Source organism: Podarcis liolepis (assembly GCF_965112155.1).
Source record: "Podarcis liolepis genome assembly, chromosome: 13".
Taxonomy (NCBI): domain Eukaryota; kingdom Metazoa; phylum Chordata; class Lepidosauria; order Squamata; family Lacertidae; genus Podarcis; species Podarcis liolepis.
This window is the reverse complement of record NC_139573.1, coordinates 22015755-22038266: the sequence shown is the minus strand read 5'-3', so window position 1 is coordinate 22038266 and position 22512 is coordinate 22015755. Positions and strand designations below refer to the sequence as shown.

The window sequence follows — 22512 nt, the reverse complement described above, 5'->3', positions numbered from 1 at the left end:
TTTTCTATCGTTTTTATACCACTTGATGAAGGTGCCTGATGCAACTTGGCAGGGAGGTAATTTCGCAGTTTATGGGCTGTGGAATTAAGTGTTGCACGTGCATACTCTCTCTCTCTCTCTCTCTCTCTCTGTGTGTGTCATAACATGCATGTCATAATTGAAGGACACATTTCACTCAGATTTCTTTTTTAAAACCTATTACTGTGATGGAGAGTGATCTGGTAAGAGAGATGCCAGCTACGTAGCTGGAGGTACAGGGTCCCTGTATCTTCCACATCTGCTGACAGGCAAAGAGCCAAAAGTGAAGCAGTTCCCCTCCCCCACAAGAGAACGCAGCTCTACAATCCACCTTGTGCATTTGATGTAGCAGACTTGCTGACAAAATGGGCTGTAATAATTTGATTGTTGCTCCCTCAGAGAAGGCCTGAACCTTGTGCAATTTTGGAAACGCACAACCAAATTTCCAAACATTGTTTTTAAAGCTTAAAAGCAGCTGCAGCCTGCAGGAGAGGGGAAGATTGGGTCAGAGCAGTGAGACAGAAGCAGGCGGTGATCGACTTAACAGATGGGCAACAGAAGTGGGTTCTGTGATGAGTTCTAAGAGGCTTATAGTGCAGAGCTGGAAAGACAAATTCCACCGTCTATCACCCAGTGGTTAGAAGATCTCACTGCTCTTTCCATGTTCGAGCATATGGTTTGTAATCATCAATTTAATCCAGGCACCTATTTGGAAATTTGGACTCCCTATATAAATGTATATGCTTAAAACTCGATTGAGGAAATATTGTGTCAAGGTCGTGTGGCAATGGATTGCTTTTTCCAGTCATATATTATTAGTATTCTTTTTCTGTTACAATTGCAAATTAAAACCTCAAGGGGTGGGGGGAATTGGGAATGTTTAATCCTCTTCTCTGCACCGTTTCCCCAGTAAAAACCCCCTCTCTTTTAAAAAGGTGTGGGCCACATAATCCCTTTCATCCTCTGCCTAAAAAATGTCAACAGGGAGAGTGAAACCACCTGATCAACAGCCAAAGAAAATGGGAATTATTGATTCAATAACCATGCTCATGCAAAGCAAACTAAGTACAGTGGTACCTCAGGTAAGTACTTAATTTGTTCCGGAGGTCTGTTCTTAACTTGAAACTGTTCTTAATCTGAAGCATTTTAGCTAATGGGGCCTCCTGCTGCCGCTGCGCCGCCAGAGCACGATTTCTGTTCTTATCCTGAAGCAAAGTTCTTAACCTGAAGCACCATTTCTGGGTTAGCAGAGTCTGTAACCTGAAGCGTATGTAACCTGAGGTACAGTGGTGCCCCGCAAGACGAACGCCTCGCAAGACGAAAAACTCGCTAGACGAAAGGGTTTTCCGTTTTTTGAGCTGCTTCGCAAGACTAATTTCCCTATGGGCTTGCTTCGCAAGACGAAAAACGAAAACGTCTTGCAAGTTTGTTTCCTTTTTCTTAACACTGTTAATACAGTTGCGACTTGACTTCGAGGAGCAACTCATAGAACGCGGTGTGGTAGCCTTTTTGAGGTTTTTGAAGACTGGTGATTTTTGAAGCTTTTCCAAAACTTCTTTTAAACTTTTAAAACTTTTTGGGGGGGGGTTGGATTTTGGGTTGGGGTGTTTGGAATTCAAGGACTTGGTGTTGGGGAGGGGTTTGCAAGAATCTGGAAGCTTGTGTGTGTTTTTTCCTGCATTTTTATGATTTTCTGTGACCATTGGGCCACTCTGCTGTTTTTTTAAAAAAAATCTGGATTTGAATTTCTGTGTGGTGGGTGGCTGGGGGAACAGTTGAGGAGGGGGTTCTTCAGCAAGAAGCAAAGAGTGGAAGAGGAACCTTCTTCGAGTTGTCCCCCAGAGTCTTAGAAAATGTACTGTACACTTTGTTGATTTTTAAATGTTTTTCTGTCATGTTTAGAAACTTAATTTATTGTTCCTTCAATTTTTGAATTGCTCTTTACAGTATGTGTGACTTTAAAGAGCACTTAATAAACTCTTGTTGTACCAAATTTGGCTTTGTTTGGACTTTTTTTGACCATAGGAACGCATTAATTGAATTTCAATGCATTCCTATGGGATTTCGTGCTTCGCAAGATGAAAAATTCGCTAGACGAAAAAACTTGCGGAACGAATTAATTTCGTCTTGCGAGGCACCACTGTACCACTGTACCTCAAGGTATTTGCCTATCCTGTGAGGTGGCTTTGGATCAAAAACTCTGCTCCTGGAATTGTCCGCCGCTTCTGTAGATAGACATTCCAACAACAAATCCACAGAAATCTAGATAATGCAGATTACTAGTGCTAACACCATAGAGCTCTTGAAGGCCACTTTCTAAATTAATGAGTGGTAACTTTGAGAAGGAAACCAGAAAAAAACACTCCCCACCCACCCGCTTCCTTATTGTGAAACTTTTTTTCCCTGGTTACATGAACATAAATGTTTCGTGCTATCCCACATGCTATTTGTCACTTTCCACATTCAGCTTCATGGGAAGTACCGTATTTTTCCATGTATAAGTCTAGATTATTATTTTTTTTAAAAAAAGGTTTAAATTTGGGACTCGTCTTATATACGGGTAGTGCTCAGAGGTGTTTTCTTAATTTGGAGTCCCCCAAAATAGGAGGCGTCTTATACGCAGAAAAATACGGTATTCTTGGGCTGTAAATGGCCCCCTCCCAAGGCTGCTAATTGCCTTTCTGGAGGCGGGGGGACAGGCAGTGGCGTAGCTTGGGGGGTGCAGGGGGGCTGGCCGCACCGGGTGCAACATCTGGGGGTTAGGGTTAGGGGACGCAAATCCATGGGTTAGGGGGCGCAAATTACTTGCCTTGCCCCGGGTACTGACAACCCACGCTACACCACTGGGGACAGGCACAATATTTCTACTCATCACTGCTCAAGGCAAGACTGCAAGAAGCTTGGATAGGGAGCAATTTTGACTGTGAAAATGCCAGATTATTGGCTCCCCCCCCCTAAACCGGTTTACCCCCAAAACTGCTACTTCAAGCCAATTCAGTGACACTCACCACAGCTTTATGGAAGACTGTGTCAGGAAATCCACTCACATATCTTCCCTATTCAGGTAGGTAGCCGTGTTGGTCTGACACAGTCGAAATAAATAAAAAAATTGTCCAGTAACAAACTTAGTTGGTCTCTAAGATGCTACTGGACATTTTTTAAATTTATATCTTTCCTAGTGTGCTGTAGTGGTTAAAATATCAGACTAGCATGTGGACAACCAAGGTTTGAATCCCCCCACTCTTTCATGAAGCCCACTAGCTGACTTTAGGCCGGTCATTGCCCCCCAGCCTAACCTACCTCACAGGGTTGTTTGGGGGATTAAATGAGGAAGGGGAGAACCATGTATTTGGAGAAAAATGGTGGGATATAAATGTGATAGATAAATAAATAAAATCAGGTATACTCTGGCTCAAACAGTGTTTCTCACCTGAAATTTGTCTCTGTAGGCTCCATGATCATTGGTTCTGATGGTAAGAGTACAAGCTTAACAAGCAGAGTAATAACAAACAATAAACCGTGGAGTAGCTCTGAAAGAACCTCTCTTGTGTTTGTTTTTTTTGATTGATGGGATCTGTGTGCAAAGGACGTATATCAGTCTGAACCAGAGACTGACTGGTTTGCGCGTAATGGCAAGCCATGGTTTGTTCTGACAAACCACAAACCATTAATTGTCCAACAGTCAAACAAACCATGGCTTGTTTCTCCAGTTTAGTTTTTCAGCTTCTTTTGTTTGGTGCTTAATGAGTGTCAGGGGTGGGGTGGCCAAAACAAACATGGGCTGTGTACATTGCTGTTCCCTCTGCATCCACTACACTCCTACTGCTATTTTGGGAAGCAGTCTATGCACAATGTTAGCCACAATCCATATCTTTCCTGTGTCTACCCTGTTGTTTTTAATGAAATATTGCATTTTGATACATTCCCCCCTCAACCAGCTTTAATCCAAATTGGGGTGGAAAGAAGAACCTAGCTGGATTTTAAGATGGTAAAGAGTATGCAGGCATGGTTAAGGAAGGGTGCTAGGTTTGCACATAACACCAAGCCCTAGTTAAAACAACCCAACATACATAAGTCATCAACAAACAATGGCTTAAAATTGTGGTTTGCTGGCAGAGATCTGATGTGGGAGCATCTGCCTATCTTTTGGCGAGATTAAACTGTGTGTTTTCATTTTGTATTTTTATATTGTGGACCGCCCTGTGAACTTTGGCTTAAAATTTGTGTGTGTGTGTGTATAAATGAACATAATTATTACAAAGCATCAATAAGTCATTCTGGTGACCTCTTTCCAAAGGAAATCAAACCCCCAGAACTTCTCACTGCTCAGAGAACTGGAGTGAGTGTAACTGTTTGTTACAGAGGATTCTGGGTATTTTCTTGGGAGCATGCACCGTTCCTGACTGGTACTGGCCTGGCTAATGTATCTCACTGTTGCCTTAGGTGAACAATGTACACTACCAAACTCTCCAGTAGCTGCATGTTGTAATGGAAGACTGGCAGCAGCAGGCAAGTCGTTTTAGCTCGCCTGCCTATAAGCTCCCTGTGAAACAGTATGACAACCACTGACATTGATTTATTGATTCATTTGAAAGATTTCTTGTCTACCTCTCAACGGAAGCTTTTGAAACACGGCAAAAAACAGTGCAATTAAACAATTTTTAATACCAACATTTTGACATTTTAAACCAGCCAGAAACTGCACATCTGACGGTGAAAACAGCAACTAAAAACAAAAGTAGAAATAACAATTAAACGTGAATAAATGAACTACATTAACTAAATTTACTTAAATGAACTAAAGCTATCGTTAAAAAGCCAGAAAGAAAAACATCCTCTTCACTTAGTTACAAAAAAATATTTTAAAAGTCGGGCGGACACAACCACTGAAAAGGCTCTCTCACATTTGAAAGTTGTGGCACCCTCGATAGAGCTTCTGATGTAGATACTCTTACGGGGTAGCCAGTGATGTCCACTGCACGCTACTGGATTACAAATGCGATCTGACCCAGCCAACATAGCAAGTGGTCAAGGGGGACAGGATGTGTTATCCATTGGCATCTGGAGGGCACCATGTTGGCTATCCCTGTCTTAATGGATTGAGCAGGAAGGAATTTTTAGGGAGGAAAGAGCTATATGAAGTATTACGTGGAGTGTTAATTCCAGATTATTGTGGAAAAGCAGTGCCTCAGCAGCGCTACAAGGCTCTAATGCAGAAGGAGCCATTGATATGAATGGCAACCAGTATCATTAGGCCCATTTTCTAGTCTTGCTCCCCCAACACACACACCCTATGCCTTAGCCTATCACAGGGGTAAGTTCAGACATGAGAATTTTGTGGTGGTTTTCCTGATTATAACACTAGCACTCCTGCCCTGTTTTCTAACGTTGCTTTCACACTGCTGTAGCTTTTCAAGCAATACGCTGGCATGCTGCACTAATTCTTTTTCACACCAGTGGGTGAGGTGTGATACAACAACAAATGTCATTGGACATGAGGCCGCTTCCCCACCCTTTCCGCACCTGCGCACTTCTGTCCCCCCATGATTCACGCATGAAAATGGCACGAGAGAACTGTATGCCGGTAGAGTACCCCCAATTTCATCACTCATCTCCCACAATTTTCTGCATTAACAGGGTTGCAAATGGATATCACCCACCCCGAAAGCAATTAACATGGAAATGAGTGCAAAACTGCCCCTAGATTTCCAGAGGCGGCTTTTACGTCCAGTGAAAGCTCAAATATAATGCAGAAATCAACCCTTGGGTCACTGGGGCTTGCGCAGGCGGGTCTGAAGTTCAGCCATCATGTTGGGGTGCATAGGCCCAAACCTGGGGAGGCAAAGAGAATGAATGAGAGCAGAGTGAGGCAAAACTCTGAGGTTAACTCCTGGAGTGGTGGTGATAGGATATTCATATTTACCCAGAAAGCCTTGGGTTCTGCCTGCGCGGTGTTTGTGGCTGAGCTGGAACCTCCTCAGCTACGCTTATCGTCTCTGGCTGGGTCTCCACTGGCTGTCTCTTTGTGCTGGGCGCCCGCCGGATAGAGCTCTTGCGGCGAAGCAGCACCCGCTCCATTTGGTGACTTGTATCCAGGGCCACGACCTGCACAGGAGACGTGAATTGGTTAACTCCAGAGTCCTGACTCCCATCATGCTCCATTTTTATTTTAGTTTTGCTTACCTTAACTGGGAACGTCCCAGCGACGGAGGAAGTGCACACCATGGGTTCTTGCTGCCGGCCACTTTCCATCTCTTCTGTTTGCTTTGTCTGGACTCCAGCTGCTTCCAGCACCTCTTTGTCAAGAAGACCACTAGATTCTGCCGGCCTCTCTGATTCACCCTCCTGGTCACTCTCCTCCAGCCATTCTTCTCCTGTAAGTTCCACTTCTTCTGCTGCTGCCTCCTTTCTCACAGGTTCCTCTTCCTCCCTCTGCTGGGCCCCTTCTGTCTCTTCTGCACCTGCCACTTCTTCCCACTGACCACCCCTGTTCTCTGCTATTCCTTTTGGCTCCCCAGCCTGCCCTTCCAAAATCACAGCAGTTTCCCTTGGCTCCCACTGGTGGCATCTCCCTGCCTCTTCTTCCTCGTCCAGCTCCTCCTCCTGCCCTCCCTCAGTTTCTGCAGTGCCCAGCATCATTTGCTGAATTTCTTCTTCTTCGGCTATATCTAACTCCTCCTGCAGGTTCTCTTCCACCTCTGGTTCTTCTTCCTGTTCCTGCTTGACCTCCAGCTGTTGACCATTTGCCATCTTGACCTCTTCTTCCTCCTTCTCCAGCCCCCTGTGGTGAAATCCCACAGCCCATGTCTCTCCCTCCTGCCTTTCTGCCTCTGGATCTTCTTTGTGTTCCTGCTCGACCTCCAGCTGCTCATCTTCTGCCATCTTGGTTGCCTCCTCCAGCCCTTGCTGTTGTACCTCCACAAACTGAGGCCAATCTGGTACCCTTTCCTGAATCCCCTTATACCAGAAAGTTTCTCCCAGTTCCTTTTCCTGACCACAATCAGTCTCTCTTGTGCCTTCTACTTCCTCCTTTGGCTCCCACAGATGGCTTCTCCCAGCTTCAGCTTCTCCTCTGAGCATCTCCTCCTGGTCTTCTTCAGTCTCTGCCCTGCCTGGCACTGCTTGTGGAATTCCTTCCTTTGCAACCACCATATTGGTTTCCTCCAGCAGGTCCTTTTCCATCTCTGCTTCATTTTCCTGTTGTCTCTCAGCCTCTAGCTGCTGTCTCTCCACCATCTTGACCTCCTCCTCCACCCCCCCACTGAGCTGAAACCCCACAGCCCTCACCATCCCTCTCTGCTCTTCTCCCACAGATAGTGCCCAATCTGGTGCAGTTTGCTGGATCCTGTCATACCACACAGTTGCCACTTGTTTTTCCTCCCTCTCCTCTGAAGTCTCTTCTCCCTGCCCTTGTTCCTCTGGCTGTTTGCCTTCGGGCTTCTCTGCTTCCCCATGCTGATGCTGTTCTGTATCTGCCTCTTCCTCTAGTGCCCCCTGCGGCTGAACTCCTCCTATCCAGCTGGTTCCTTCTAGCTCCTGCTGATGGAGTCCCTCAGTAGCAGTTGGCCCCTCCACATCTTTCTGTCTGATGCTGCTGATCGCAGCTGCTGTGGGGCTTGACTTTGGAGCATCAGCTGGGAATTGAGAGGACTCTGTGGGGGAGAAATTAGGAAGGTCACATTTACAGTATTTATGTATTTGGATTATGTATTTGAATTATATAGCTCCCTTTGCATAAGCCACAGGGCAGCTTACAACAAAGCAAATAGATAAAAATGCATACAACTGATGAACCAGGATCTTTCAAAAACACGTAGCAATTATCACTGAATCACAATTGCTAATAGCATTCAGGTCTCTCCTCCTCTGAACACCCACCAGAAAAGAGGAATCTTAATGGCCTCAGTTATGATGGAGTTACAAATACTGTACTAGGAGTTACTGCTGAAGGGGCTCTTTCCTGGGTCCTACACTATGAATCTCATACTGTGGTCACACAGATCTTGGTCTCTTCAGCTCTGCATTTGAGCACCCCAGAACCTAAAGATATTGGTTTCTCCCCACAAATACACACATTCCTATATTATTGTTTCACCCTGAAATTAAGGATGTTTTCTTATTGTAAAATATTTTTATTATCGAACTTTCTTGTAAACTGCAACAAGGCTAACAAATTATCATCATCATCATCGTGCAAGATCTTAGAATAAAACATCATCCCCAGTAACAAAGCACCAAAAAATCTGAAGTTATACAGGACCATTAAACCAACTAAGTTAGTTCTTGGTATGAGCTTTCGTGTGCATGCAGTGTGCATGCACACGAAAGCTCATACCAAGAACTAACTTAGTTGGTCTTTAAGGTGCTACTGGAAGGAATTTTTTTATTTTGACTATGGCAGACCAACACGGCTACCTATCTACTACTAGGACCATTAAACGTTCAGGGTCACTATCAATAAAAACAATAGCAGAGAAACATCAGTGCATGCACAGTGCCCAATATAAATATATTGATTTCTCTTTCCAGGATGAGCCATGGGTCAGTAGTTCCAGTTCTGGAACCTTATTCAAATGGCATAAATTAGCCCAGGAATGTGTCAATGGGAAAGATGGAGGTTTCTCTGCTCATATGCAGACGGTTTTATCCTCAAGACTGAGCAACCATAATCGCTTCCCACACATTTATGTTTAGGATGGAGACTCCAAGCTAAATCTAACCAGGGAGCAACCCATGCCTCCTAGACACACCCATCCACAGTGTGACTTTGGCACATTCTAGAATTTTCCATCACCTGAGAGCTTTTCCTCAGCCTTTTTCTGTCCCTCAGATCTGTTGGGGAACTTGGAAGGTTTGTGAACAGACTCTGTCGCCTGAGCATTGTGATCTGCTGCTTCTGATGCTGCCTGGATTTCCTGGTTGGCTGGGGTTATCTGAAAAAGGAAGGACCATGGTGAAGGAGAGGCGGAGCTTAAATGACTCTTTCCCCGCCTCCTCTTTTCCAGCACCTACCTCTGCGGTGAGCGAACCTTCAAAGACCTCCAGATGTCTCCTTGGAGGAATGTCCCTGCAGGGAAGAGGGGGAAAGGGTGAATCCAGCTGCTGTGGAGACCCTTCCACCCAAGAGGTAGAAAGCTCCAAGCATAAATAGCTCCCCCACTCCCACCTCAGCCAGCGGCTTCATTACCCAGAGTGTGCTGTCTCCACTTCCCCGTCATGGCTGCTGCCTCGGCTGCTCCTATCCCTTCTATGTCCTGACTCTTCTGCTCCTGGGTAAGTTTCATCTCCAAGCAGGTAAGTGGTGAAGGACGAAACATAATCCTGAAGATGGGGTGGAGCAAGGGAGACACTGAATGCAGACGGTCTGTTGAGCAAGCCAGCAGATGCACCCACCTCCCTCCACGTAAGTCATGGGCCCTGGAGCCCACCCCAGCTGACGACAAAAGGGGGTTTCTTTACCAGAGCCCGTTGCAGGGTCCCCAGCAGCCGTTGAAGGTGCTCCATCGGACATCTGGGTCAGGTGGAGAGGAGGTACAGCAGCTTCTCCTTTCTCCCCAGGGAGGGAAGTAACGCCGCCGTCAAAGCTTCTGACCACATCCTCCTCCTCCCCTTTGCAACTCATTGCCACAGTCCGTTCTGGCTTTGCACAACTGTTAAAAGCAGCACACCACAAACTTGATGGAAACAAGAAGCGTTGAGAGACAGTCAGTGTCAAATGCCGACTAAATCAGCCTCCAACTCAGGGGAGTGCAGAACCATAGTTGGAAAATTCAGTCCATCTTGTTCATTAACCCTCCCTTTTTTACTTTCACCCACATATCAACCCTTCTAAAAAAGAGAAAGATTCGCGCTCTCTCTTGACAATTTAGTGGCAACTTGACCTGAACCCTGTGCAATGAACTTTGACCAAAACAGACCCTGGTTCTTTCCCAACTTGTGGAACAACCCACAGCAAATTTCAGGGTGGGGTTCTGATTAATTACAAAATAGAGCAGAGATTAGCGGGCCATTAACACGATTACAAGTAAGGCTGCTATTTATTCACTCATCTGTTTATTAGACCATTACGATCATGCCTTCCCATCCCAGAAAAAATACCTTTAAGGTAGCTAGCCATTGTTACAATCATAAAAATTCAGGAGGTTTGAAGGGAGGGAGGGAGAGAGAGAGAGAGAGAGAGAGAGAGAGAGAGAGAGAGAGAAACCAACCAACCAACCAACCAACCGAAGGAGCATTAACAAATCAGTTCCCAAATGCCAAATGATGACAGAATGATCCAAGGCCATAGCAGCCAAATTCAGTAGGCCTGCACGCACACCGTACATTTAAAGCTGTAGCTTTATCCTTGCAGAGCTACAGTTCCCAGGAGATGTGGGGTGTGTATGTGTGTGCGTGCTTTAAATGTATGGTGTGTATGCAGCCCCAGGTGAGGCATCTACATTTCTAGGTAAGAAAGAAATGAATGGGAAATCAGGCAGCTTCCAGACTGTTGCTGTTTTGCAGGTGGGATTTAATCCCATACCGGCAAATTCAGGTTGCGTGATTAAAGTTGAGCTAACGCTCTTTCTCAAGAAGCTCATCCGCTCTGCCAATCAAAAAGGAAGGTGATGGGGAAAGGCACTCAAAAGTGTGGGATTAAAACTTGCTTGATGCAACACTGTATAATCTCCCTCCAAAGGAATCGGAGCGAATGCTCAGTCTTTGTGCAAACAGAGCGGGATGAATGCTCCATAAATAGCTCACCTGGAAGTGACCTTTGGTTATTTCCTCAGAAATATGGCTCCAACATAGGATTAGACAAATAAATGGAAAAGAAGAGACTGAGAGGAAATATGATAGCCATCTTCAAATATCTTAAGGGATGTCACATGGAAGACAGAGCAAGCTTCTTTTCTCCTGCTCTGGAGGGCAGGATTCGAACCAATGACTTCAAGTTTCAAGAAAGGAGATTCTGACTAAACAGGCAGAAAAACTCTGACAGTAAGAGCTGTCTCCCCTAGGGCGGTGGTATACTCTCCTTCCTTGGAGGCTTTTAAGCAGAGGTTGGATGGCCATCTGTCATGGATGCTTTAGCTGAGATTCCTGTATTGCAGGGGGTTGGACTAGATGACCCCTGGGTCCCTTCCAGTTCTATGATTCCATGTTTCAAAATGCAGGATAAGGCTATCAAAGGCTACTAGCCACAACTGCTATGCTCTGCCTCCACAGCTGGACATTGTGTGAAGCTTCGGCTACATACACACAGCACACTTTTAATGCACACGACTTTCTCCAAAGAATCCAGGGAATTGTAGTTTGCTAAGGGTGCTGGGAATTGTAGCTTGGTGAGGGGTAAACTACAGTTCCAAGAATTATTGGGGGAGTCATGTGCTTTAAATGTACAGTGGGTGTGCAGCCTAGAATGCCTGAAGAGTACTAATAGTTACAGCCCCAAATCGCTCGCATATATCTTCTGCAGGGTTGTGTTTCCTGAGAGGAACCAGTTAAGAATAACATCTATTTCCTCTGGCCTGAGTGCAGAGAGAGAGGTCACAGATCAAGGAAGCTCTGTAAACGGCGTCCTTAAAATCAAACTCATTGTTGGTTTGTACAATATAAAGATCCGAGAGAAGACTTCTTCAATCCAGAATCTTTAAACAACTTGCAAAGGGCCATTTTCTTTAGGAATGCAGGAAGGATTCCAGCATCTAAATTAAAAAGTGGGACTTCCTTTGCAGTTGATCTGGAAAAATATGGGTGGTACAGAGATCCACAGAGCTGTAGTCTGGGAATGCCGCAATGTCCCTCAGAGAGCAACCGAAACCCCAAATTCTGAACGTAGTAGGGGATAATATTTTTTCTCTCTTTCAGAAATTTACCATGGGGAGCAAAGCTCGTCCCCTCATCAGAATATGCCCCCCTATTTATTTATTTTTTGCCCTGGTCTGCATGAATTGCATGTGCATGAAAGGTCATGTATTTAAGCTCAGGGTAGCAAAGCACAGACAGATTTATAAATTCATGTGTATGTGACAAATTCCAGAGGGGCCATCAGGTTTGGCTGCAATATATTGTAATGGATTGTTTTGAAGTAATTTCAGCACCAGATTAAAAACAAAATTTCCCCAACTCCCCCTGCCCGCCCGCCCGCCATCCTGTCCTGTATTTTGTCAGAACAAAGTTGGCCACCCTACTTGGGATGACTGGGTCCCCCACGCTTTTACTTACTTTTTTAAATGTTTCTGTTCTGGAAGGTACTAAGGAGTCTGTTTTGTTTCCGGTTTACTTTGTGATTTTTCTCTGGTGCTGTGGTTTCTGCTATAATTTTAAATATATACATTCTACTGTAATTCAAGTGTTTTGAATGGTCAGGATACAGGGATGCAAATGTTTCAAAATAAAATACATGGCAAAACTCCGCAATTGGTCACTCCATTAAAAACATGCATGCTTTTAACAGAGCTTGTGTAGAATGCCTAATTTAAAATGATAATGAAACGATACAATACGATAATCTTTATTGTCGTTGTCCCATACAGAATAACGAAATTGAAAAAATCTACATCAGACATTTTAAAACCAACAAGCCTCCTATCCCAACTATCCCAGCCTGTTTAACCCACTTAAAACTCTGATACTCCATAATTAAATACAATATACTCCCACAGAGACTACTTTACACTGCGTTTAAAACCAAAATCGCATTTGGATAAAAACTGTTTCTCAGGCGGCTAGTCCTAGTCTTTATAACCTGTACCTTCTTCCAGAAGGCAGAAGCTGAAAGAGATCATTACCGAACCTGTTCATACTCATCTGCAGCTACCCGATGAATAGCGTTATTGCAATAAATTTCTGACAATCACGCTCTCCCGGGAGAGGAGGTTGTTGTTGTAAAGCAGCCATGTATATTGAGGGCAAATCTAGCTTCATTACACCGGCTTGTTTGCCAGCGTGTGCTTGCGTCAATGGATGGCTTTATCGGCAGGGCACACAAGTGAGGGCACTGGGAGCAGGAAATGGCATCAAACCCGGAAGCAAAGTCAGGCGGCAACTTCAGCTTCGCATGACAGCTGCTTAAGAGGAAGCTTCTTGGATCTGTTGCGTCTAGATATGCTGAGAGGGGCGGTGATGGCCTAAAGCTACGCGGTGATGGTCTAAGACTCCGATTTCTTAAAGGTACAGAAAGAGAGACTGGTGTGTGCAAGAGGGAGAGGATATCTCAGTGTAGTTAGGAAGTTTCTAGGGCAGCTATGGTTTCTGTTTTTATCTATGCCCCCCCCCCATTTTTGTTATAGGTAGTCGCCCCCACTACCCCATTCCGCCCTGCCTGCCATGGGACCTGCTGGGAGTCTGTGGCATCACATCCCGAGTGATTCTGAAGGTGAGTCTTCTTTGCTCCCATCTCTCACCCCCCCTTCCCATTCAACACCCCCACCCCCGTTTTCTTCTCTGACTCTGCTTCTCTTCCACCCCCTCAAGAAACAGGGGAAGATGAAGATGCCTCACCCTCTGCCGAGCCTGAGACCACCCTGGATGCCTGTAGCCAGTGGAGGAACAACGTGGGCTTCTGGTGAGGCACCCTTGGCTTTATTTCCACAGTTTTTCTAGGCTACGTAGCATGAACAAAAGCAGAACCTCCCTTCTTATTTTATTTAAAGCAGCTTCTTTGTGGCGTTATTTCTTGCACAATGACAGCTCGATTAAAGTCAGGTTTCTCTTTCTATGCATTGGTGCATTTTGCTGTATGCTCTGTTGACACTAAACGGATCAGATTTCCTTTTCTTTTGATCTCCTCCCTTGTTGCATCCTCCACATCTGAGCATATTGCAACATACTGGAGGGCTGTGTGGGGCTTGCTGTAGCCGGATTTGTACGAACTCTCACACACACCCCTAGGGAACTGAGGGTGTGGGGATGCCATCTGGGCTTTCAAAAGAGACTATAGTCAAAAGCAGGGGTCAGCAAACTTTTTCAGTAGGTCCACTGTCCCTCAGACCATGTGGGGGGGGCAGACTATATTTTTGGGGGGGGGGAATGAACGAATTCCTATGCCCCACAAATAACCCAGAGATGCATTTTAAATAGAAGGACACATTATAATCATGTAAAAACATGCTGATTCTTGGACCGTCCACGGGCCGAATTTAGAAGGCAATTGGGCCGGGGCCGGCCCCCGGGCCTTTGTTTGTCTACCCATGGTCTAAAGGCTCGATGCAGCAACCTTGCTGAAGCTAGGCAGAACTGAATCTGGATGGGAGGCTGCTTGGGAGCAAGGAACCTTATATATGCCCCCTTGAACTCTGGCCTGGATAAAAGGCAGAATAGAAATGAAAGAAATGATATGATAACACTGACTCTCCTGTCTTGCATTTCTGGGTGCTCTGACTTGCCTGCTTTCCCCTCCACAGGTTGCTGGGACTCTGCAACAACTTTGCCTATGTGGTAATGCTGAGTGCTGCCCATGATATTCTCAGCCATCAGAAGGTGCCAGCAGGCAATGGGACTGAGCCAGTGAGTATTCAAAGGAGAGGAGTACTTGAGTGTTTGTGTACAAAACAGAGCAAGAAACAGAAAGCGAGAGAAAGTATCTGAGCCTGGATGAGAGAGATGAATAGAAAAACATCTGTGTGCCAGATCTGGTGCATTAGGGCCTACACATGCAAAGGACTGTGGACTGTGGCAGAGGGTGCATCACATGTGTGTACGAAAGATGAAAAAGGATTATTTGGATTGGCACTCCACTAAAGCTGGCTCTAGCACTTGATTAGCCAGGGCCTTTGGATATTTCAAAGGCCTCTTAAGATCAAACTACTCTAAGCAGAGGGGAAATTTCAGGCAAACGTGAAGGCAAACATCTCAGAGTGTTGGATCTGACTACAAACAGATTTGCTCTGTAAATTAGTGGACTAGTAAGTGGGGAAAATACAGAGCCATTCAGATATTGTATGCGGCAAAGAAGGCATTGGCATGCCCTTACGCTGCTAGTGAGCATTTGCACTAATTGAAAAGATTGTGACATTACCCAGTGCTAACTAAGATGGCAGCAGTACGTAATGGCACTCTCCACCTGGGCCTTGCAACATGACCAGGGAGCCCTATACAAACCAGCCATGCTGGTTACTGATATTGGTCATAAATATGAGCAGTATGTTTGACAATGCCGTTTAGTGGTGCTAATATTGTACTGTTTAGTGTTTAGAATAGGACCAGGGAGATCTGGGTTCAAATTTCCACACAGCCATGAAGCTCACTGGGTGATCTGGAGTTAGTCAGCCTAACCTACCTCCCAGAGTTGCTGTGGAGATAAATGGGGGAGGGTAAAACCATGTTACACTGTCCCTAAACTACTCATTGATGGAAAGTTTGACTAAAAGCATAGTAAAGAGTGTCTGAAAATCTGCAAAGGTCAAACTAGACATGACTTCTAACTGCATTTTTTGAATCCTTCAGACTTCAGACTGGTCATGTATCTTTCTTTGCAAAAAGCAGCTCCAGGGGGCCCCTAATCTTTTCCCCCTCTCCCCGTTCCACCCCCCCCCCCCAAAGCTGATATTTGCCCCTATTCTAAAAATCAAGAAAATGGCAAGGGAGAGAAGGGTTAAAGCTGGGTTGAGGAACCTGTGACCCTCCAGTGACCATGGTGTCTGGGGCTGCTGGGAGTTGGAGTCCAACAGCATCTGGAAGGCCACAGGTTAAACCCTGCCTCCCCTCACACTGCAGCCCTGATTGGGATTGGGATCCAAGCACAGAACCCCAAAGTGGGTCTTGAGTCCATGGAATGCCTGACTGAATAAGTTATACTTCCATACTGGAATGAGGAAAATCTTGGAAAACAGATGGTGAAATGATGGCTGATGAAATTATTCTCTCCTACATTTAACCTCTTGTGCCCAATTGCTCCCTCAGACTCCCCCCAGCGTTCCTGCAAACGCTTCTCGTTACGACTGCAATGCCATCTCCACGGGGGTAAGTGGCGGGTCCAGGGAGATGACAGGGGCAGGTTTGAGAGTGGGGCACCATCTACTGGCTCACTCCCATCTCTTTGCTGCCCCCTACAGGCTGTGCTGTTGGCTGACATCCTGCCCACCCTTCTCATCAAATTCAGCGCACCATTTTGTATCCACTTGCTCCCATATGGGTGAGTTGGCTCAGATTGCTGGAAACGTCGGCTGGGTAGATACCAAATTCCCTCGTAATGCAAGAGGGAAATTGGAACTTATTTGCATGTGCGATGGACGTACAATTTGGCAAAGTGTATTTGGAACAAAATCGTATAATCCATGGAAAATATAAGATGTTAAATTACATTATGTACATGCAGCCTTTCTGTTAACGTATATGAAAAAAATATCTTCCCTCGTTATTGTGAAGTGCTGGGAATTATAACTGTGAGGGTCAAACCACAGAGCCCAGAATTATTTGAAGGAAGAATGAGCTATGAATGTGCTTTAAAGGTATCGTGTATAAATAGCCCTGGTAGTCACAAGGGGTTGTCTTTGTATGTGACATATGGGCAAGAGGCATAGCTGTCAACTTTCAGATTTGAAAATAAGGGATTAGCAGCCTCACCTTTCCCTGGAACAGTCTACGGGATATCTAACAATCCGGGATAGCTGCGGGAAGCAGCGGGAAACAGCGCTGGAATAAGGGAATTTCCCGCAAAAAAAGGGAAGGTTGACAGCTATGGCAAGAGGCTTTATGGTTAGTTCAGGCCTCATCCATTTGCCCATCTTATATCTCACCCCCCCTCCCCTCACCCCACCCCTCACAGCTTGCGTGTCATCATCTGCGTCATCACAGCCTGGGGCAGTTTCCTGGTGGTGGCCTTCTCCACATGCACAGTCCAAAGCCTTGCAGGTAAGAAGCATCTTCACAGGAGATGGGGTTGGCGGGGGTGGGGGGTGGGCAGGCAGGCAGTCCTCAAATTATTGCGGGAAGACCCAGGGAGCTTGTCCCCCTTCTTATTTATTGTTACAGCCTCTTGGCAGCTGTTTTTTCTCATGCTTCGAAGGCACAATTTGACTAAAATTGTGGGGAGCAAGAACATGAGGCTTTCGGGTTTTATATTGCACCACCCATATCTTTCCAGCTGCGATTTGAGCATATATGATCTCTTGCTTTAGAATTTCTGCCTCTTAATAGCGAGCTCCGGCGGTGAGGGCCAACAGAAAACAAGAAGGAAGCATCAGCATGTTTTGTATTGACTGGGTCTTTCTCCACCTTCTAATTGCTGCAGGTGTCGTGCTGGCCAGTATTTCATCTGGCCTGGGTGAAATAACATTCCTTGCGCTCACGTCTTTCTTTGACAGGTAACTAAAAGGACACAGTGGCTGCAGGATGGAGATTTGGTAGTGGGGTCAGATGCATTACTTGCTCAGTGGGTGCGGTCTGTTTCTTTAGATTAGGGATGGGGAACCTGTGGCCCTCCAGATGTTGATGGACTACAGTTCTCATCATCCCTGACCATTGACCATGCTGCCTGGGTTGATGGGAGTCCGAGTCCAACAACATATAGAAAAACCACAGGTTCCCCAACCCACAAGGCCTTCCTTCCTTCCTTCCAGCCATAGGGAACAGCTTTGAAAGAGGAAGGCAGATATAACATTTATTTACAGCCACAGGTTCTGTTTCAAAGCATCCTTGTTTTGCCTTTGATCTGAAGAAACAGGCTCCACAACCTTCCAGCTTAGTTGCTTTGTACCACCCCAGCAACTTTAGAAAAAGATACTCTGTTGGCCTGTTTTTTTTTTTGTTTCGTTTTCACAGTGATGGGTTGATATATATTTAACTAAACAAACATGCATACCTATCTGATAATGATAATAAAAATCAGAAAGGCCTGATGTATGGGGGGAGGGACAAGATTGACAGCTGGTCCAGTGTTTGGTTTGAAGCGTGAGTAGAATAAATTTGTGCAGGATTTGTCAATTAGGTAACGACACTAGGTCTGGGGGTACTTTCTGGTACCCAGAAATCACTCCCATTATGACTCATGTTCTTTCTGCTTCTCTTCCCACCCCTCACAGTGCCGTGGTGTCTGCCTGGTCTTCTGGAACAGGTGGGGCTGGCCTGCTAGGGGCGCTTTCATACCTTGGACTGACAGAGGCAGGCTTGAGCCCCCAGCACACCCTCCTCCTCATGACCGTTATTCCGGTCATCATGCAGGCCAGGTGAGGACTAACTCTCTCATATTAGGTATCTGCTTGTAGCGGTAGAAGTTTAAATGATCATTCAAGGCCCCTGGGCTCCTTGACCATCTTCCTCCCCGCTTTCTCTATAGTTATTCTTTTGTGCTGGCTCCACCCCCCGGGGCCCCTCGCTGTGGCTGGGGCAAGCGTCCACAGAAGTCTCTACGTTCTCCTTCCTCAACTCAGCAGCCGCTCCTTGAGAATAAAGCTACACTCCAAAACAGTAAGCAATCCCTTTACTGGCGGGTTCACCTTCCTGTGGTGCCACCTGTTGCATATAAGGGACAGGTTAAGTATTTATACCCACAATGCACCTTGTTTATCTTAAGACTTTATCCCTGGGAAGAAATGCTGTCACAGCTTCTTTACCCATGATGCACTGTGCTCAAGCCAAGCACAAGAGAGTTGCTCACAGATATTGCTGTAACTCTTCATGTAATGTCTTTGGCACTTGTAATGTCCTTGGCACATGTAATGTCCTTGGTACAGAATTTTTTCACAATTCTTCCAATAAGGTTGTTTTATGCTGTCTTGTTTCAACCGTCCTTTTCTTCCTCCAGAGGCACAAAGCCCTCAGCTCAGCCTGCAAGAAAAGGGGCAGGTGGTCAAGGTAAGAATCAGGCTCAGCATGTGGTTTTTTTGGTTTTTAATATGAGAGAGGGCGTAGGATATTTCGGAACACATGTTTAAAGGTGTCCATATCACAGATCGTATCAGTATAAGTTTGCGTGTAAATATGTCCCTATTCTAGAGGATATCAGGGTGAATAATGTGTAAAATGGATGCTGGGAGAATGCTATTCAATTGCTAAACAAAGGCCAGGTCTCTGTTCTTCATGGAATTTATCTGGAAGCCCTTCTCACTGATCCCAGATGTAAAAGACCTCATTGTGAGTTTACCCCTCACCTTCCCAGCACCCTTAACAAACCACAGTTCCCAGGATTCTTTGGGGGGAAAGCCTTGTTCTTTAAATGTATGGTGCAAATGTGACTCCAGTAGTAAAGGGTGCCGTTTGTGAAGCCTGCATTACTCCAGGCGACCATATACCTCTGATTGTCTCATGGTTTCACGGCCTTCTCATGATGCACTAACATGTGCCTTCTCTGTTACTAGGGTCTCTTAAAATACCTCATCCCTTTAGCTGTTGTGTATTTTGCTGAATACTTCATCAACCAGGGCCTGGTGAGTAGTGTGAAAGTTGGGATGGGTGGAGACTTCTTTACCAGGGAGGTGGAGCTAAATCTTCTGATCCATCGCCATTAACGGTCCTCCCCCCCCCTTTTGTCTTCTCCTTCCTCAGTTTGAACTGCTGTACTTCCATAAAGCGCCATTTACTCACGCGCAACAATATCGTTGGTGAGTGAAAGTTTGGGAAGTGAGACGAGATGGGATTTTGGAACCTCTGTCTGACTTGGGTTGGTTGGTTAGAATAGAAAAGTGCTGAGAGCTAAAACTCCTGATTCCCCCCCCCCCCGCCTCCTATAGGTACCAGATGCTCTACCAGGCTGGGGTCTTTGTCTCTCGTTCCTCCGCCACCTGCATACGGATTCGGCACATATGGCTTCTTGCGGTGTTACAGGTAAAACATTCCCCTCGCCAACAGACACCTGCATGAATGATTCCTTTCTGCTCTTCCAAGACATGTTCATCCCCCCATTTCTGTTGTAATGTTGATGTTGCAATCCAAGCATTGTGATCTTTCTCTGCCAGTGAACGCGTGAGGTTGTCTTATACGGAGTCACATCCTTGGTCTATCTAGCCCAGTTCTGTAGAGTCTGCAGGGAAGCCTTGCTATCTGAGCTCCTTTCAGCTGGGGATGCCAGGGACTGAACTTGGGCCTTTGTGTTTTGCTTCTGAGGTGGAGGAATGGGGTCACTCCTCTCACCTGCTTCGTAGGTGGGGCTATGCAAATGACTTGGAGTTTGGTGTGCTTCAGTGGGAGGAGACTCTACCAGTTTGTCCCACCTGCTTTAGAAGCAAGAAAAACTAGACTTCTGTGAACCTTTTGGAGGATGATCACACATTTATTGCACTGCAAAATGTCCTTCTGGATAGGCTGACCTAGTCTCCTGTTGTGCCTTTTAAGAACTGCCTGAACAGCAGGAAGGAGCAGGCAGTGTTGCCTGCTAATGTCTGTAGAGCAGTGCTGAGTCTCTTATTTTGGTCTGTTTTGAAGTCCCCTACGCTTGTAACGTTTTCCTGTCCTGCTTATTCCCCATCACTGCCACCTTTCGCTCCTTTTCCCACAACAGAACAGCCGTATTGTTTTCTCCTCTACTTGCCAAGGTCTTGACATGCTATCTCTTTCTTCCCCTCTCCAACCTAGTGCCTGAACATGGTGTTCCTCTCGGTCGCTGTGTCCAAAATGTTTCTACCCAGCATCTATATAGTTTTCGCTCTGGTACTCTACGAGGGATTACTGGGAGGAGCTGGTTACGTGAACACTTTCCACTGCATCAGTGAAAAGGTGAGCTTGGCGGGGGTGGGGGGGAGATGGTGGCCCAATGGGGAAGAATATTAATGGAGCACCCAGGAGGGTGAGACTTCAGTCACGTGACTGAGGGGTAGAGGAAAGGCATATCACTCAGAGCTTGAGAGAGATGAGCATGAGGCCAGTTCCCTTATTTGGAGGGAGCAAGGAACAAGCAAGTGGACCTCTTTTAACCAGTTAAGGGTGTGTGTGCGCGCGTGTGTGTGTGTGTAAACACCTCTCTCCTCTTTCCCCTTCCCCTGCTCCAGCAAAGCCTTTTTGTGTTGCAGAAGACACTTGGGGGAGGGAAGCAGGAAGCAGGTGCCTGGGAAGCTTAAAAGAAAGGTTACAGTGACTAGGAAAAGGTAAAGGGACCCCTGACCATTAGGTCCAGTCGTGACCAGCTCTGGGGTTGCAGCGCTCATCTCGCTTTATTGGCCGAGGGAGCCGGCATACAGCTTCCAGGTCATGTGGCCAGCATGACTAAGCCGCTTCTGGCGAACCAGAGCAGCGCACGGAAACGCCGTTTACCTTCCCGCCAGAGTGGTACCTATTTATCTACTTGCACTTTGACGTGCTTTTGAACTGCTAGGTGGGCAGGAGCTGGGACTGAGCAACGGGAGCTCACCCCGTCGCGGGGATTCGAACCGCTGACCTTCTGATCGACAAGTCCTAGGCTCTGTGGTTTAACCCACAGCGCCACCCGCGTCCCGTGACTAGGAATAGTACCTCACATTTTCAGAAGACATAGTAGAGGATCACTGACTAATATATATATATATATGTATTCTCTCTCCTCCTTCCTCTCTCTAAATGCAGAGCAAGCCGGAGCACCGTGAGTTTGCTATGGGAGTTGCTTGTATAGCTGACACGTTGGGCATATCGCTTTCAGGTGCTGTTGCTATCCCTATCCACAATCATTTCTGTCGCCTCCCTTGAGGCCTACTTCCCAGAGGGACCAACATATGCCTTGACTTACCACATGCCTGTTCCTGAATAGTACATTTCCCAGTATGGAGGAGGGAAGGACACTGGGATGCATGTGCTTATGCCCTCCTCCTCTGGCTGTCAAAAGAGGAGAAAGGAGGCACGCGGAATTAAGGTGTCAGCTTTTGGCATTAATTTCCTCGTCTGTTTTGATTTTGGAGAGCATTTTATTTTAACTGAGCCTGAATGGGAATCTACTTTTATCCCATGTTGCACAGCAGTGGGAGGGCTTAATCAGAGCACACAATTGCAGATGGATGGGAAATCATGTTCTGCAGTTCGTAGGGGGGAAACATGTGAACGTTGCATACAATAGGTCACACAGCACATCCTTGTGTTGGGCAGAGGGAGCAGAGGAGGAATATTTAGTGTGACACTCCTAAGTAACCAGAAGATACTGCAGAAATGGGATGTGCAGCTGCATAAGTGCATTAATAACTATAGATAAATATGGAAGGAGGGAACGAAGATTGTTAGGGTGAGATGCACGCTCAATTCAGAAAGGGGCAAGGGTAATAATTTTGCACAGTGATCAATTTCTGTCTCAAGCTCAATCAATAAACCAGTCATATTTCAATTATTGCTCTGTTGTTGCCCTTATTCAAAGATATACCAATTATGGTATGGGCTGATATATTTGGGGAATTTGTTGAGACAGTGGCCAGAAGTAGTGAGTGGAAATAGCAAAGGTGCAGATTTTGGTTCAGAACATTATCAGAAAACTTCCTAATGGGAAGAGCTTTTTGACAGTGGGAAATGCTGCCTGAGGAGGTAGTGGTCTCTTTCATTGGAAATATTTAAGTACAAGGTGGACACCCATCTGTCAGGAATGCTGAAGTTGTAAGATTCCCGCACTGAGCACAGCTGGAC

The 22512-nt window shown here is 46.0% G+C and overlaps 2 protein-coding genes across 6 annotated transcripts; one reads left to right on the top strand and one right to left on the bottom strand.

Moving 5' to 3' along the window:
• Positions 1-4663: 4663 nt before the first annotated feature.
• On the bottom strand, positions 4664-12965 carry APOBR (apolipoprotein B receptor). 3 transcript variants are annotated; one of them, XM_083471893.1, is made up of 8 exons: positions 12226-12965; positions 9478-9692; positions 9206-9339; positions 9031-9085; positions 8813-8951; positions 6202-7670; positions 5942-6123; positions 4664-5850 (listed from the first exon to the last, which is right to left on the bottom strand). In XM_083471893.1, the coding sequence occupies exons 2-8, from the start codon at positions 9520-9522 to the stop codon at positions 5787-5789; spliced, it is 2088 nt and encodes a 695-aa protein (XP_083328019.1). In that variant the 5' UTR covers positions 9523-9692; positions 12226-12965; the 3' UTR covers positions 4664-5786. The 3 variants fall into 3 exon arrangements, with proteins under 3 accessions (XP_083328019.1, XP_083328020.1, XP_083328018.1); XM_083471894.1 differs by having other exon boundaries at positions 9478-9668; XM_083471892.1 differs by having other exon boundaries at positions 9478-12965.
• On the top strand, positions 9154-22219 carry CLN3 (CLN3 lysosomal/endosomal transmembrane protein, battenin). 3 transcript variants are annotated; one of them, XR_014518572.1, is made up of 17 exons: positions 9154-9291; positions 12983-13173; positions 13293-13378; positions 13477-13567; positions 14406-14508; positions 15904-15963; positions 16056-16135; positions 16769-16854; positions 17234-17306; positions 18024-18167; positions 18278-18408; positions 18746-18795; positions 19299-19367; positions 19486-19541; positions 19671-19764; positions 20512-21020; positions 21382-22219. XR_014518572.1 is itself a non-coding variant. In XM_083471978.1 (17 exons), the coding sequence occupies exons 3-17, from the start codon at positions 13330-13332 to the stop codon at positions 21592-21594; spliced, it is 1341 nt and encodes a 446-aa protein (XP_083328104.1). In that variant the 5' UTR covers positions 9154-9291; positions 12983-13173; positions 13293-13329; the 3' UTR covers positions 21595-22219. The 3 variants fall into 3 exon arrangements, 2 of the variants coding, with proteins under 2 accessions (XP_083328104.1, XP_083328103.1); XM_083471978.1 differs by having other exon boundaries at positions 13483-13567; positions 20512-20652; positions 21475-22219; XM_083471977.1 differs by having other exon boundaries at positions 20512-20652; positions 21475-22219.
• Positions 22220-22512: the final 293 nt, after the last annotated feature.

Bases quoted from the DNA above. Each gene is read 5' to 3' on its own strand.
- CLN3 (XM_083471977.1), top strand. From the start codon at position 13,330: ATGGGACCTGCTGGGAGTCTGTGGCATCACATCCCGAGTGATTCTGAA. The intron at 17,307-18,023 runs GTAACTAAAAGG...CACCCCTCACAG, and splicing joins CTCACGTCTTTCTTTGACAG to TGCCGTGGTGTCTGCCTGGT. The intron at 18,168-18,277 runs GTGAGGACTAAC...CTTTCTCTATAG, and splicing joins CCGGTCATCATGCAGGCCAG to TTATTCTTTTGTGCTGGCTC.
- APOBR (XM_083471892.1), bottom strand. From the start codon at position 9,522: ATGGAGCACCTTCAACGGCTGCTGGGGACCCTGCAACGGGCTCTG. The intron at 9,340-9,477 runs GTAAAGAAACCC...CCCCATCTTCAG, and splicing joins GGACCCTGCAACGGGCTCTG to GATTATGTTTCGTCCTTCAC. The intron at 7,671-8,812 runs GTGATGGAAAAT...TCTCCCCCACAG, and splicing joins GGCTGAGGAAAAGCTCTCAG to AGTCCTCTCAATTCCCAGCT.